The following is a 16,765-nucleotide window of genomic DNA, read 5'->3' as shown; positions in this document are numbered from 1 at the left end:
TGTCAACTTGACATTAAGTTCACTTAGAAACAGCTATTACATGCTCTACAAGAGACTGCCTATGACCTACCAAATGTTATGGCTGGGTCCCTGCTGCTTACAGCCTTTGCATGTACATGTTGCCTGTGATTGTGTAGGCAAATTAAGAATGTACACAGTGAGTTAAAATGTATTTATTCTTTTTAAGAAAGATTTTTCATAAGCTTCTCTACATTTAAGTCATCATTACATCAATGCAACAGACATCAGCTTTGTGGTACAGATCAGAGATAGATCTGTAAAATAAAAATCAACTGTGAAAAAAAAATCATCTGCAGTTGGTGGATGGATTGGCAATTAAAGGTACTTAGGTCAAACATAAGTACTAACATGGTTTGCAGAGCTTATCCTTGTTAGGAGTATAACCTATTAAAAGCTTTAGGAATAATCATACTTTAGGACGTATTTAGAAGTATTAGATCTTTCAAAGTACTACATACATGTGGACTAATGAGTCAATGTTAATTAACAATGCCCTTGCTGAATTAAATTATATACATCTTGTAGTTCATTTTCTCTTCCATTCAACAACTAAACTAGATTAAACAGGATTTGTGCAAGATCTACCAGAAGCAAGAGACAAAACAGTATAATTTAAGGTCATCTGTCCCTTCAAGAAATAATGTATTTAGAATCTCTTCAAAGCAATTAAAAATACTAACAGTTGTACAAACTAGTCACAGATATATTTCCCCTTAGCGCTATGAAGACTTCACCTGCCACACTCAAAACTCATTTCAGCTACTATTGTTAGATTTATTTAGGTAGACGCTCTTTCCATATTCAAGAATTACCCCACCCCCCCGCCCCACAAAGACAAAGAAAAATTAATTAAAATCTAACTGTCTCTGTGTACAGGGTGCGACATGACTAGCATGAAACAAATAGTCAACTTCTTAAAGAGGGAAAAAAATACAGCAAATTGAAAGAACCTAGAGTTTTTCTTCTTGACTTTTTACCTTTGTTGTGCTGCAGAGCTCCTGGTAACTGCTCTGAAGGTCTTGAATGTTGTTCTTTAGAGTCACGTCATTTACCAGATCAAAAAGTGCTTCTCCCTTTTCAGTCACTGATTTTATTGAAGGCTCATGGGACAGAACAGTCTGCTGTATGGACTAGAATGCAAGCAAAAGGATGCAATCTGATCTGTTATGTCATCGTGCCATGGGCTCAGAGAGCATGGCACATGCCAGAATCTATCAAATGTCAGTGAGATACCAGCTCCTCAAACATGTAGACAGCGAGTATTGAGGTCGGTGAGAGGTAGTGGGCAGTTTCAGAGAGAAAGCATTGATGCTGTGCAGGTATTGCTCAGCAATAGCCAAAACACTGGTTGGTTAGCAACACTGTTTTAGCCACAAATTTAAAGCACAGCACTATACGGGCTGCTATGAGGAGAGTGAGCTCCATCCCAGCCAGACCCAGCACATAGCTTATGAAACATCTGTAATCCTGGAGTATTTTACAAAAACATCATTAAGAGACGCAATGGGGTTTGCTGTCAATTTTTTCTACTCATTGTTATGATTAGGAAAAAAAAAAACCCCAAACCAAAAAACCCCACCAACCCCCACACTTCATTAAAATCTTGACTAAAAACTGAGGAGGCCATAGCAGCTGTCTTAGATGTTAGTTGAGCTGGCGCATAGAGCTTTAACCAGAAAGCTGATTAAGCCAAGGTAGATATAGGCAATGTCTGCAGTGAAGAAAGACCAACCAATTTCTATCCTTGCTTAAACAGCAGCTAACTCTTGATATCAATAAAATTACTCATATGCGTACTCATAAAAGAATTTTGCTTCATAACAGGAAAATTTCAGATGTGGAAGCCTTATTAGTACATTCACATTTCAAATCCAGATGCTCACTCTGGTTTGCAGATGCAGGTATCGTGCCTGTTTTCACTTTGATGCCAATCTGGACATCCAGATCAGAGACATCTCATATATCTATTGAGGAAACTTGAACAGACACCTGGATCAGAGGATTTATTGCAAGTCACTAGGTCAAAATCAATTTGATAGCACAATGATATAACCCCTTTTTACCTTGTATTTGGACAACTGGGCCTTCTTCTCATAGAGTTCGCTCTTTGGCTCTGCTGGAGCACGTAACACGGCTTGGTACTCCATGACCCACTGAGTCTGTGCCTTGTACTTGTCTGAGAACTCCTTTGCCAGCTGAAGGCACTTCTCTGAAGTCATGTGTTCTTTCCTGATGGAGCCCGCCAGCTCTTCAAGCTGTTCCACATGATCTCCAATTTCTTTTCTCAACTGGTTAACTTCATTTTCTTCCATGTACTTTATAGCTCGCTCCCCCTTCTCACGGGCAGATTTCAGTAAACTGTGGCCTATGTCCATATCACTCAATAGCAGCTGTGAAGGAAGTGCTGGTTAACAGAAAACGTGTGCAAGCTCTTGCCTTTTTTTTCTTTTATCCATTGTAGTTCTATTACCAGTGAGAGGTTAACTTTTTTTTTATTTTTTATTTTTTTTTTTTTTAATTTTGCTAAGGACACAGGAGGAATTACTAGGGAAATTGAATGGACTTTTCATTACAAAATTGCCTGGAGTTAAGGTGGAAGGAAGCAGAAAAAGCAAATGCTTCTGTTCTGCCCTGGGCTTGTGAAGATAAACATAGAAACTAAGGGCTATCAGGAGAGGATTTGTACTCCAAATTCTGGAATAGATGAAAGTTTTCCGAAAGTTAGCGAATTATGTTTAGCTGCAGGACATATGAAAAACTAATTTACAACTCTGAAATGAAATGTGAGTTTTACTACTGAGTAATGAAGTGAAATAGGAAGCACTTCTTGCCACAGCACATACTGGTATAAAATATACATGATAGGATTCCTTGTAAGGGGAATTTATTTTAAGTTTTAACCTAAGACAAAACACATAGAAACATGCCTTACGGAAAGATAGGATTATATTATTTAGGACTATTCATAACCTCAACAACCAAACTGATATCTAATATGTATATGGCATGAGAACAGAAAGTTTTACAGTGGGTGATCTTTATCCAATTAGTTTCTCTGCGCGAGGCAAAGTCAGAATTTTGAGCAGCTGTTAAGATGCATGTTAAAACATAGCCTCTTTTCGGTGACCAAAACCAAAAATTGCATTCAAGAAAGCTGTACCTCTAGTTTCTGCACTTTTTTCTCCATTGCTGTTTTATCAATCACGTCAAACTTGGTGATCACATTTCTGAAGTTCTTGTTAGTAGCTCCATACCAATTTGTGTAAGCACTAAAAGCCAATTCCGACTCCTCCATACAGCGTATTTCTTCTTCCAGAAACTTTATTTGCTCCTTCAAACAAATGTGGAAGATAGGGGGAAGAAACAAGAACCACTGAGATGTTTATCATTGTTATTGGCTAAAGATAGCAATAAATTGCAATTTATTAATAAAACCTGATATACTAAGATTAAACACATAAGTTTTGAGCCCTTTCATATCTAGGGGCTAATTCTCACTGTGATCTTGTCTGGGTGTACATATAACAATCACTAACGTTAAAACTGAGTTAATACTAAACACTGAAAAGATTATATTTTGAAATTTGAATTATGACTTGTGATTATGGTACTATGAGGCACTTAATACTTTAAGTGACCTCAAGGCTGTGCCTTATCAATTCAGATTTTCCCTATGTGTTTCAGTGATAACCTGAAAATATTTCTCTAGAGGTCATTTAGCATTCAAACATACTGAATTCTGACTTTCTCTCCTGCGACTTCCAAAAAAGACAGTAACAACATCTGATTAATACTGAATATTTTTGAAAGGGCATTTTCCCAAATATTGTTCTCCAATACCTTTAGTTCATTGAAATCTACATGTATATGAGTGTGTACATATGAATATATATGTCAATATTATAATATTGAGTCTACAACAGTGAATAAACTCTGATAAAGTCTAATTAAGAATGTTTATATTTGCTTCTTAACTGACAATTTATGATGTTACAATGAATTAATTTTAATTACATACCAAGACATGAAGAAGAACAGTTTGGTAGCGAGATGTAAGCTGTGTAGCCTGGCTTCCCATTCTACTTGCAGTGAGACTTTCCTCGAGGATTTGCTGAGCCAATACCCCAACTTCCTCCACATCGTCTTTGTAGATTGTAATTTCTTCATGCCACTTCTATGACAAAGACATTATCCAGTTTATATGACTGATTCAAACATCTTAAACACAACAGGAATTTATTTGTAACTAAGCCACGAAATCATTGAAAAGGAAAACAAATACATAGTTGTTATCATGGATTTAAACAGGAAAATAAAACAGAATCTGATGAAGGTTAAAGTAATGAATATGCTGGAAGTTTTATCATACCCTATGGACTGCATTTCATTACAGTAGGTTCAATACTTCCCTCCCCCAAATAATAATAGAAATGCAACCTGGGCTTCCTATAGAATTTGCCTGACGTTTTTAAGGTGACTGTAAAGCGCAACCTGGAATCTCTTAAAATCTGCTTCCTGTGTTTATTCAGAATCATGTCTTCTCCTTGCAGTGACTCAAGGGGAATTATTACATCAACACAGCAGAGACTTCACAACACAGTTGGTCACATTTTACTCTTGTTACCACGTTAACACTTTCCCACACTAGGATTAATCTTTGTCCTAAGCCTTCACATACCACAGAGCGTATGAATTGCAGATCTCCCTATGAGATTTCAACACTGGTATAGCCATACCTCTACCAGTAAAACGGGAGGAACCTGGACCCAGAAGGCACAAAGCTCTCTTGGATCCATCATTCTAGGCACCATCTCAGAATAAATTGTTTCCTGTCGTTGTCACAGTGCATCCACGAACTGATGTAGAAACCTCACACGGTATTTTGTTTGCTTAAGGAATGCCTTAACTATGTTCTTTACCTTCATTTGCTGAAGCTGCATCTCCTTTGTTGCTCTACCAGACTGCCTCCCAGTCCTGATAGCAACTTTCTCCTCCAGATCTGTTAGCCAGTCATTAACCTTCTGAAATTTTTTCTCCATTAACCTCAGTCTGCTCACAGTGGCATTTAATTGGCTTCTTGCTTCAGAAAGCCTGTGCTGATAAACTTGCCAATCCTGCCGTAAGGATTCCAGGCCTCGGTCTTCTATCTGGGGAATGCCCCAGGGAATCACCTTCTCTCTGGCACGGACAGCAGCATTCAATAATGCTTGTCCCTCTGCACAGCGGACCTGCAGCTCCTGCAAAGGCAGAGTTATGGATACATACCTTACATTAACAGCTTTCATTCACACATGGCAAACAAAGTCCTCGTTCTCCTTCAGACAAAAGCAGTTGCCTCACGATGTCTAGATATTCCTTTAGTAAACTACAGTTGATCACATATTACGCTATCTCTAAGAACACCTATGATGGCACGCTTACTTACAAAGCAAACCAAATATCACTATTATTGGCAAGTGAATTGGAGAAAATTATTGACAAAGCATGCATTAAATTCTTTTCCGTCCTGCTAAGTTTATCATCACTTCTGAAACATTAGCTGCCTGAACTGGCATAGGATGGATGCAATCTATTCAGCAGGGCCTTAAATTCAAAACTTTCCAGCTGTTGCAAGCAGACTTGCAACTTGTATGACTGATTCTAAAATTGAATCTGCTTAAAAACAAGGAACAAGGTGAGGCTTCTCAAGGTTTGAGACATCACTTCAAAATAATTCTTGATACCCTCTTCCGGACATGCGTGGCATTTTCATGTTTATTAGAACTTCATTAGAAAGTGTGAATCAATCAATCTGATTAGAAAACATAAATAGGAAATTACCTTAACAAAATACAGTGGTATGTCATCTTAGTTTATATTTGAGATATATATTCAGATTTTCAAAATGGATTCATATTTTGTAAACTATAATAGCAAGACACATATGCAGAGTCCCTGATCACACAAAGACCTTCTCAGTATCCTGAATAAAGTGATAAATATTTCATAACTTAAATACAGACCTTTTGCTAATTCAATAACAGGTATGAAAGCATAAGTCAGCTTAAGATCATAACTGGGAAATTACTGAAGTACTATAGGTTCACCCTTCACTTTCACTTCAGTGATTCAACAATAGTCTTCCAACTTCACCATGGGAGCTAGCCTACATCACTGGAACTGCAGATGCATCTGCACCGTAAGCAATAAAAGATGAAAACCCAATGAAAAGAATACTTCTGATATTTTATGAAACACAAGGAAAAGAAGAGGTAGGCCAACATCTAAAACAAATTCAGTACTTCCAAGAAAGCATTAGCATGCCTGGAGAGTTCAGTCACTTTCTGGAAATGAGTGACAACATTTCCACTGACTTTACTGGAACCACTTTTGAGCAGCAAAGTACTTATAACATGATTCCAAGCTGTTCCTGAGATAAAAAAAGAGATGCAATTTTTGTCTGGCAATTAATATTATTCTGTTATTTTACAAGTAGGATTCTTTTCTTCTTTTTTTTTGCGCTTAGGGTGTCACACATTATGTACCTGTAAGTCTCGGAGTGTGGCCTCCTGTTTCTGGGCATCACCATCAAGATGTGATAAACAGTCAAGTTTTTCTTGTTCCTTCTCCAGCCATACTTCAAAGGCCTTCAGATTTCTTTGGTACTCTTGATGTAAGTTAAGCAGTCCTTCAGCTTTTGTTACCGCCTCCTGCTTGTTAAAATATTTACATATATGTGTGTGTGTATATATATATACACACATATTAGTGTATCATCAAACCAAGAAAACATAAAACCCGGACTTCCATCAAGGGGAAAAGGTTGTATCTGACGCTGAACTTTCCTAGAATTCAAGAGTATTTGGATTCTGAGAATGGTTTCATCAATTACAGGGAAAGAGAGGGCAAATGTAAAGGATTCTTCATGTAAGTTTGTGATGTCTGGGATTTGAAGTTTTGATCTGGGATCACTTTTACGTAACACCTTAGTGTCTAATAACAAAAGACCTTCTTAATTTTTATACCAATTTAAATTAACTTTACTGAAGTGATTAATAAGAGCATGAACTTAGAAATTGCATGTTTTTTCTTCGCTTTTTTTTTTTTTTTTTTGCCAATAGAATAACAATCTTCTATTAAGAGTATCTAATATCTTTAGGTTTGAAGACCACCCAAGTCCTTTGTGGGCAGTTCCTACAGAGTACTGTGAGAAACAGAATGCAAGTCTTTTCTGTGTATGTGGGTGAGCAAGTTACAATAATTTCACAACCCAGCACTAAAATATTACCATATCTGGGGTACAGCAGGAAAGGCATCATATATTAGCCCAAGACTAGTCTTTCTAAGCTCAAGAAAAATATACTACATGTAATTCACAACCTCTGAGAAATAATGGGAACAGGGAATAGAGTTTGGATGGAGGCAAGACAGACTGCATCCTGGGACAGCAGGCTCCATAAGAAGAAAAGCACTTCCATAAACAGCAGCCATGAACCTACTGTCTGCTTTACTGATTTCTAGCAGGTCTAGGGAGTGGGAGGAAGGAAGAAAAGAGAAATGTTACTGATCTTTTACAAGGCCTGTCCATGCCCAGTAGTGGGAAGAGGGAAAGAGAGACTAGTTCTCTTGCCTCTTGACAGTGGCTGCAGGGAATTACAGGTCTTGGCCAGCTCAGGCTTGGGCCACAAACCCTTGGGGAAGCTTGTCAGGTTTCCCACCTGGCCAAAGGGTTATTAAAGGATTTGACCATTCCTTACTTTCCAGCTATTTGCTTTGAACTTTGAATTTCTTTCTATGGGTTGAATGTACTCTTGATACTTAACATCATCACCATAGTTGGGAGTGGGGAAGATCAAAGTCATCAGGGGCATTAAGTGGGAAGAGAAAAAAGGGATGCTTATTGCTCCATGGAGAAAGAGGTACAGAGCTCTTGTCCCTGTCAACTACCATCCATTTCTCATTGTTCCCATGCTGTTGCTCAAGCTGAGCAAATACAGGCAGTCTGTATAGTTTTGTGCAAGAGAAAAAGGTAAAGGTTAGAGGATTCCCATGCTAACAGGAATACAAGGTATTCACTAGCACTTCCCAGTACTTAAGTCACCTCTCTGGCAAACCTGAGTAAGTTTATTCACAGAAGGTCCAAAGAAGGACAGTGCGTTGCATTCTTTGCAGTGGTGGAAGAGAGTACCACAAAACAGTGAATAACTTGTGTTTGAAAAACTTAATTTTGGCCCTTTCCACAAGACAAAGACATCATCGAAACAACAAAATTCAATTTTACTACAGTGATGTCATGAAGAAAAGCCACCGGAGCATACCTTAGGCATTATTTAATTACCACACAAGAATTTGGGTTAACTGGAGATAATCGCCCAGCTTTAAATGTATCACCAGGTCTTTTATTATTTCTTCTTTATCTTATATCTTACATTAAAACCCATCTTGATATTTATCTATGTCCTAATCTTTTCCAGATCTACAATATTAACACTTATCAGTAAATATGGTACATATCATGCTGGGTCTTTTGACATCAGAGTCAGTTTACTTGCTAATAAGGTTTGTGTTCAATAATAAGCTTCTGTGGTTGTCAGCCACTTGTGAATTACCTGATTGACTGGTTGCATTTACTGCAAAACAGACATTTATGCAAACCACAGATTTAGAGATGCTTCCAACTTTTCAGTCAAAATGGGTAAAATTGTATTTGCACTGAAGTCAGTGAGACGACTGACATGGAATTCCTCAGACTATTCACCTGATGATTTTTTCAGATTCAGATTTTTAGAACCTTTCTGAAAAGACCTGAAGCTCAGTGGTACAGGACGAGCGATTGATAAATCATGCTCATAACTTTGTTACATGAAGTTACAGCTGTCCCCAAACTTTTATTCCTCATTTAACTGTAAAATAAATGATCAATGAAAAGACTTTCTCTTTTTCCTTGTTGCCAACAAAACAAGAGGGAGTGCTATCAAGAAAAACTGTACCCTCGTTCTCTCTTTGAGGAACTTATACCGCTCCTGAAGGTCCTGGAGTTCAAGCTGAGTGACATAATGCTCAGCCATCCCCCTTCCTTTCACTTCAATTGTCTCCAACAGGCTGCTGTGACTCAAAACCTCTTCACTGAGTAGCTGCAAAACAGAAAGAGAAGAACACATTTATGAATGGGCCGCATTAAAACAAGACCACAGATTAACCTTATTCAGCCTTTTTTGTTGCTTATAAGGTGATATGGGCTTGTTGCTGGTTTGTTGTAAAGCAAACACACCTTTGCTTTGCTGAGGGCAGCTGTTTTTTCCCTCAGTTCGGCGTATTGCCTTTCAGAAGCATTCATACTTGCTTCTACTTTATCCATCCAGCCGGAAAACTGACGAACATCATCCTGGTAACTTGTCCATTTGGAGAGAGCTCCTTCCAGTTGGCTGTAATTTAAAAATATATATTTGTTGTGATAGTGGAGGTTCTCATGCTACTTCTGAGTTTTCCAAACTTAAAATATTAAGGAGGTCTGTAATTTATGTTCTGACATATTCTAGCTTTAGTAAATAAAATGCAACAGAAAGCCTAAGATCCAGTATCAGAAATTTTCTATCCCTTTACGTACGTTCAAAAGTTGCTGCATTCTAATGTTTAATTACCTTTGTTGTTTTAAATTGAAATATTTGCAACTACTGATGCTCCACCAAAGAAGACTGTATTTTTTCCCCTGTATTTCTTTATGCTATCACTTTGAGTATCACCATTGGACACTGCATTTACAGTACCTTCTGTGAAATGCTAGTAAGTGGAAAACCAGACAGGATCTTGACAGAACAACCACTAATGTCCATGACAAGATCTCATTTCTGAGAACAATTCACAGCATCAAGTGGAACTCAAATTAAAATTTACAACATGATTATGGACATGGAATTCACTTTTAAGAGTATATTGACAATAAGTGTTAACAAAAATCAGATCCCTCACAGTTTCCTTCCCTTTTTCTGCTTCAAATGAATATGTCAGTTAAGGTCTCTAGACCTGCAATATTAGGCACATGCAGTCATTTTATATGAATTTGATTCTTGTAATAATAAAACTCTGGGAATTAACTTTTCAAAATTTTTGCCAGTGCTTTATTGCTAAGCGTCATTCTGCACCTCATACCCTTTTTACCTCTTGCACTGGATACAAGCAGACAGAAGAGAAGCCCAGCTGTCCTTCAGGGTTTGCAACTGCTGTTCAATCACTGGTACTCCCTCCAGAGAAGTATTTTGCAGAACAGATTCTCCTCTTGTCAGAATCATTTTCATTTGGATTTCTTTTTCTTGTTTCACTGCTAGCAGTCCCTAAAAAGTGAGCGGATATTATTTTACTTTTATCATTAACTGGGTGTGAACATACTAACTGGCTTTACTGGAAAATGAACTGATCAAATTTAGCGGCTTGTACAAATAGTTAATTGGAAGAGGGACAGTGGGGTTCACAGCTGGGCTTCGCAAGAGAGAAGTGACTTTCAAAGGGTAGGTTTAGGCCACTAAAAATAAAAATCTTAGCTGACAGAGAAGTTTTCATGGAATCTGTGCAGGTACTTACAGTGTATCAGAGAAAGTACTGTCGGGTAGAAAAGCTGACATTCCAAAGGAAATGTCATTCAGATGGAAAACAGGAGGATTCATTCATAGAGAAAACAAGATGTGATGACAAAGCTCTTCTACAGGGCTGAAATACAGTTCTACAACTCTAGGATCTATTTGCAGCACAAAGGTACCAACATATAAACTCAGTAGGCTATCAGCGACATCAGCTTAGAGACTTCAGCTCCTGGAGCTGCTCAGTTGCAAACTAACAGCTTCTAACACTATGCGAAAGTCATGAAAAGCCTGAAAGAATGAACTTAAAAGATTCAAGGAACAAAAGGTAAACCACAATTTTAGTATTTTGCTACAATCTCTTGCTTTTTGATGTATCCTTACAATTTTGAGGACTTGTGCATATTTTGGCCCCAGCTCAAAATCTGAGTCATCAACAATACGAAAAGTATTGTTTTCCGAGTACTGCTCTTCATCTTTTCTGCAGCATCAATAGATGCTATTTTCTTAACTGTAGTCACCATATTTAAAGAAGGCAATTATAGGAAAAGCTGTTCTGAGTCATCCATATCACCTGTAAGATCTAGGAAATACTATATTAAACTAATAGAAGTGAATATCCTACTTCTTCCATTGAAACTTCAGCAGCCACACAACATCTTTTGAGGTTTTTAGGAATTTGCGTGTATACAGTTTTCCATGTCATAGAGGTCCCTATATCCTTCTTAGAGAAAACTTCTAATAATGAGCTCTTTCTGCTATAAAAAGAGTTATTTTTGAGTAAACTGAAAATCAGCATCTGAACAGCAACAATCGTTACACTAATATGCAACAATTAACAAAGTATCCTATATTTGCATTCTTCTTACAGATCTAAAAAGAGCAGGTTTGGGGGTCTGTTTTTTCCATACCTCTAGCTTTAGCATCCGGCTGTCCAGAACACTCTTGTCTGCAGTGGGATGACAGTAGGAATCCAGCATGTGAACTGCATCAGCCACCCAGTCCTGGAGGTCCTTGACGCTGTGCGAGAACTGCTGGTGCTCTGCCACGACTCTATCCATTTTGGAAACTTTCTCCTGCAATTCATACAGCAATTAGTACCAGCAGCTATTCAAAGAATTGTGTATTCCCCATACCTACTTATGGACTTTAGAATGAGTTTCACCAACTATACTCAGAAATTCTCTTCATACATTGATAATTACAGAATCACAGAATGGTAGGTACAAGTACACTTACTCGTGCATGGAATGAATTTTGCATACACACACACACACACACACGAGTTGTCCAAACATAATATCTAAATGAAAATTGCAAAATGCCTTTTTTTCTTTTTTGCTTTCTAAATGTAAAGCTTCATCTAATTGTCTCCTCTCAACCAAAGTACATGGTAAATCACACCTAAACTCCATTTCAGTGTTGCAACTGAAGATAACCTGTGAAATCTGTCAATGCACAAGACAGATTTAAGCCTGTGAATCTATGCCACTGCAGCAACATTACTTTGTTGACACATGGAAAAGAAAGACCTGTTTTCCTCATTGACTCCCATTGGTATAATCAATCAAATGAATCAAAAATAAATGCTCAAGGTACATTGCTAAAAGGCCTGAGGTGAACAGGAAAACAGAGCAGAGTGTATTTCACATGGTGACAGAGAACAAAAGTCAAGCCAGTGAAATAGGCTTAAGGAGTTACTGAGAGGGATCTTTCTCAAGCATCCATGGTTATCCAAAGAATTTCAGGATTTCTCTCATAGGTTGGATCACATGTATCCTCTGCCTCAGACTCCTTCTCATCCCGACACCTCCTACAAGTTCTGTCCACATAAGCCAACGTTAGTAACTCATGCATCCTTCCTTTTCTCATTTTGCAGTCATGACAATTTATTATGGCCATGTATACAACCTTTTTCAGTAAGTCATACAGCTCTAGATACGCTTTATAATTTTATTTCCACAGAAGAATTAGAAATTAACAAACTAGCAATTGCCCAAACATAAATACTTTCTGAATTGAATTGTTATCCAATAACACACTTCCTATATCCTTAATTATTCTCATTACTTTAGTAACCATAAGCCTAATTCCACAACAAGCTTCCTTCATGACTGGAACTTTGTGAAAAATAACAGTCCTAATACAAAGACCTTCCTATCTGTTTACACAATAGAGATAGACGAAAAATGAAATGGTGGTGTGTCAAGCACCACTCAGCAAAACAGAGTAAGGTTAAACTCTCAGTTCCTAGCCTGATGCTTTGTAGAGTTTGGCCTCTGCCCTCTTTGAACCTTCAAAAGCAGCCTAAGAGGTAATTTTTTTAGAAGACCAATCTACTAGTTTTAGATGAAGATGCTTACAATGCAAATAATTAATCATCTTTATAGGATGCAATGACAAAATACTTTTCTGAATTCTGTATTTTCTAAAAAAAACCACCCAAACAACACAACAAACAAACCAACCTCCCCTAAGTTCTGAAAAATAATTATTTCAGGTGCCACTTATTACAAAACTAAAATGTCTTCAACGTTTGAAAGAATCAAAATAAAACCTGATTATTGTATAATTATATACACAATATATTCTATATACAATAATATAATTATTGTACAATCAGGTCAGATTTACTTTTTAATCAAAATGCATTTAAAAAAATTAATAATCACAATTCCATTTTGTTAACAGTCCATGGAATTATCCAGGTCCCTACTTCCTGCTCTTCAAAGCCAGTGTGAAAGACAAGATAGCTCAGACATACCACAGAGCAGACAAGCAAGACAACTGCAGTGTTTCACATTTCAGTCTTTCTTTTTCCCCCCACACATCAAATGAGCTGCTGAAAAGCACATACACTGGGTGCATTACCTTTGTCAGATTGCTTAGAGTAAGATACTGAGAAGACAACTGAGACACTCTGCGCATAAAGCTTTTGCTGACAGCTTGCTCTTCCCACAGCTGCTGAGCTTTCTCTTTTAGCCTGTTGAGCTGATGCTCGTGGCAGCTTATTTCCTCAAGGACAGACTGTAAAGCACAAGCACGTTAATATTAAGAGTGGGTGCAAGTAAGCAGGAAACGGAGAAGCATGAAGGCCCCATGAAAAATAGAAGTGACATATGGCAAGCTTGCTGAGAAAGGCACACCATACGGCTACAGCAATGAAGTAGCATGTCGTGAGAAATGTGGAAATGCAAAACCTGATGGAATAGGATCATCATCAGCAATCCTTGAAACCAGTTCGCATCTTATTTAGAGGTCAAGATGCTAGAATGATCAAGCTTTTTTAAGGAATCAAGGGGACCAGGAAGATGGGACAGGAAAGTCTGGCTGTGTTAAAAAGGCTTCTGAGAAGTCACCTGCAACTTTTGTTGTTCTCTCCTCTTGGAAGGAAGATCATGGAGCCGACTGCTACTTCCTTGTACCATCTTCTCAGTTGTTGTCAGCCACTCCTGCAGAGGCTCAGCAGTTGCTTCAAAGTCCTTCATCTGGATCTTTAAGTTCTGGGAAGACACGCACAATTCTATCAACAGTCCCACTGCACTGGGCACAACTGCAATGCACAACACACAGATCAAGCACACGAAAAGGATATACAACTGCAGCCAAATACTACACAACTCTTCAAATAAATTACACCAGCTCTGCTCCTTCCCATCCCACAAACAGACGCTGAAAGAAAAGTCTGAGAGAGCACCTCTTTAAAAGGCAAAATAGAGGCAACTATGTAGGATGGGAGGCTGAAGCAAATTGCCTCTGAACTTAAAGCTTTACAGATCTTATGCGCTTTGACTCAATGTAAGTCTAACTCACACAGCTAAGGCACTCGGAAGAAAGGCTAATTTGGGATACGAGTTACCTAACATCCGACTGCAGTCATTCACACTGACCCCTCCTTAAATGCGCTGCCACTATTCCTAGGTGATGTATGACTAAATTCAACCCAGTCCCGGGGATCATTTCTGATTACATTCTTTTTTTAGTGTAAAATTTCCTTCAGTGCCTGCATATTTTTCTTGTAGGCTTATTCTGCATGTTTTAAAAAAAAAGCATCTGAAATAATTCATATGGAATAGAAACCTGCACAGCACAGTTACTGTACCTTAGTTATTTTTATTTAATTTAATCAGTTTAATTAACTGATTTAATTTTCTTATTAGCTATAGCCTTATCACTCAAATTAAACATCAGAATGAAAAACTAAGCCTACAAGACTGAAAAATGCTTGGCTCAGAAAGATTAACCTCTAAGGACACCCTCTTTCCACGGCAACCCTGAGACAAAGAAAGGTAAGTCCTTGCTACCTGAGAATTTTCTCTGAAAGGCTTTCCTGCACCATGTTTTAAATGTATTTAAACTTTTTCTCAGCTGACTAGGCAACATAGGTTTGAAACAAGAATGCCTAGGAACTTTAATTCTGCTACGCTATGCAGGGAATTCCAGCTAAGACCTCTTTACCTTAAAATCTATGACCTTAAAAGGGATTATGTTTTTAAGATATTCACCTTCTGTGCTAGTTGAATTGTGAGTTCTGAGCAGAGAAAGGCACTGGGGTTTATTTAAAAAGTTGCTCAGATAAATCATTACATTTCACCAGCTTGCAATGAGAGACAAAACATTTACTGGCTGTACTGGGACTATTCAACCAACAACAGTGACAGAAATCTGTGCTAAAACAGTCCTTAAAAAAAGAAAATGTTTTTAGGAATCCAGTACCTTTGAAGAGACTCGTCACAATGAATTTCAGCAACTGCTGTCTTTGCTACCTTCAGTTACTCTGAACAACACCCTTCTGCATGTAACGCCCCACTTAAATCAAAGTGGAATCAGGTCATAAGGATATAAGTAAACAAAAGTAAAATGTAAGCGGAAGAATGAGCCTTCTTGAAAACAGCTATTTATTAGTTCTGTCACATCATAAACACTGACAGCTATACACAAAATCTAAACTGTGCCGTTTGAAACAAAAAGCAAAGAGGAAATTCAGATCCAATCTTTCCCCACTGTGACTGGTTCAATACCTCCAATGCAGATTCCTTCTGGTGGAGGGTGGTGATAAAGTTTTTCCAATCTTCTTTAGCAGTAGCAGATTTGTCCTGGATAACTTTAGCCTTTTCCTTTGGTAAAACAGAGCACAGCAGTTCTCCTTTGGATGCTACCAGGTTTAGTTTTTGTTGCCCATTCTCGCTTTCCGACAAGAATTCCTAAAAATAGTAATAAAGGAAGGTAATTGGTGAACTGTGCGTCCCAATAAAGGTCAACGGCAAGCTCCCAGAAAATTTAACAGGGATAAGAGTTTATTGTTTCTGCTCGTTAACATTCTAACTCATCTTTCAGTACATTCCATTTTACTATCATTCATATTTATGGGATGTAGGCACAACAGCTACTTAATCCAGGAGTGCCACACATCTAAATAATATACATAGTAGTACTCTAGGATTACCCGTATGTTCTGCATTTCATGAGACAATTACTGGTCATTTAGTTGGGTATTATACTGCTTTAAATCTCCACGGTACAGAAAGTGGTAACAGTTTCATGTGAGGGAGCCGGTATCCTGGCACAGGGAGCAGCGTGAGCCGGGGCATGCTCTGAGGCACACACAGGACCGAAGCCTTGCACACAGGCGACGGCCACGCTGGACTTCCAATGAGCAGGTAGGGGTGTGAGTTGATGCTTAGACCCTGAGCAATATCTAAGCTGTGTGATTTATCCCTCTGCATCCTTAATTTACCTTCCCTGTTTGAAAAGGAAAGTGAATTTACCAAAAGGAAGAGGAAGTGATTTGGGTTTTGGTATTTTCTGAGAAACTGATATGAATTTCTTCTGTTATACTCTCCAACTGAAGGTTTAACAGTGTCATTATGTAATTCTCATTTTGCTATTTTCAGTTAAAATTATAGTTATATTCTATTCATAAAAGTATTTCTTTCTTTATTAAAGAAACTCTTTCAATTGGCCTTACTTTCCACAGAGTTGTTGGGGCGTGTTTTATGTTATGTGAAAAATACATGAAAATATTTAAATGCCTCCTCACACTGCATACTTTTTAACTCTGTTCATGCACTATAAGGGCTCTACTTTCATATATGAGCAAAAATATTTATGAAACTTTGAAATAATTCCAGGTACTAAGTCCCAAATCTGCTATTGTTCTGATTTTACAGTACTCTCCTACTTTCAAAACA

The 16,765-nt window shown here is 37.9% G+C and overlaps 1 protein-coding gene across 18 annotated transcripts in view; it reads right to left on the bottom strand.

The window, feature by feature from the left end:
• Positions 1-16,765, bottom strand: part of SYNE1 (spectrin repeat containing nuclear envelope protein 1) — a 311,090-nt gene that overhangs the window by 133,793 nt on the left and 160,532 nt on the right. For all 18 annotated transcript variants that reach the window (XM_054822896.1, XM_054822889.1, XM_054822893.1 and 15 more), the window contains 13 exons: positions 15,596-15,778; positions 13,934-14,077; positions 13,446-13,601; positions 11,486-11,650; positions 10,159-10,331; positions 9,272-9,425; positions 8,991-9,134; positions 6,546-6,710; positions 4,941-5,258; positions 4,040-4,195; positions 3,182-3,352; positions 2,085-2,411; positions 999-1,151 (listed from right to left, as the gene is read on the bottom strand). In XM_054822896.1, coding sequence (XP_054678871.1) covers positions 999-1,151; positions 2,085-2,411; positions 3,182-3,352; positions 4,040-4,195; positions 4,941-5,258; positions 6,546-6,710; positions 8,991-9,134; positions 9,272-9,425; positions 10,159-10,331; positions 11,486-11,650; positions 13,446-13,601; positions 13,934-14,077; positions 15,596-15,778 — 2,409 coding nt within the window. The remainder of the gene's footprint in view (positions 1-998; positions 1,152-2,084; positions 2,412-3,181; positions 3,353-4,039; positions 4,196-4,940; positions 5,259-6,545; positions 6,711-8,990; positions 9,135-9,271; positions 9,426-10,158; positions 10,332-11,485; positions 11,651-13,445; positions 13,602-13,933; positions 14,078-15,595; positions 15,779-16,765) is intronic.

Source organism: Grus americana, chromosome 3, assembly GCF_028858705.1.
Source record: "Grus americana isolate bGruAme1 chromosome 3, bGruAme1.mat, whole genome shotgun sequence".
In the NCBI taxonomy this organism is placed as follows: domain Eukaryota; kingdom Metazoa; phylum Chordata; class Aves; order Gruiformes; family Gruidae; genus Grus; species Grus americana.
The sequence above is the reverse complement of the archived record's forward strand: the minus strand, read 5'-3'. Positions and strand labels throughout refer to the sequence as shown.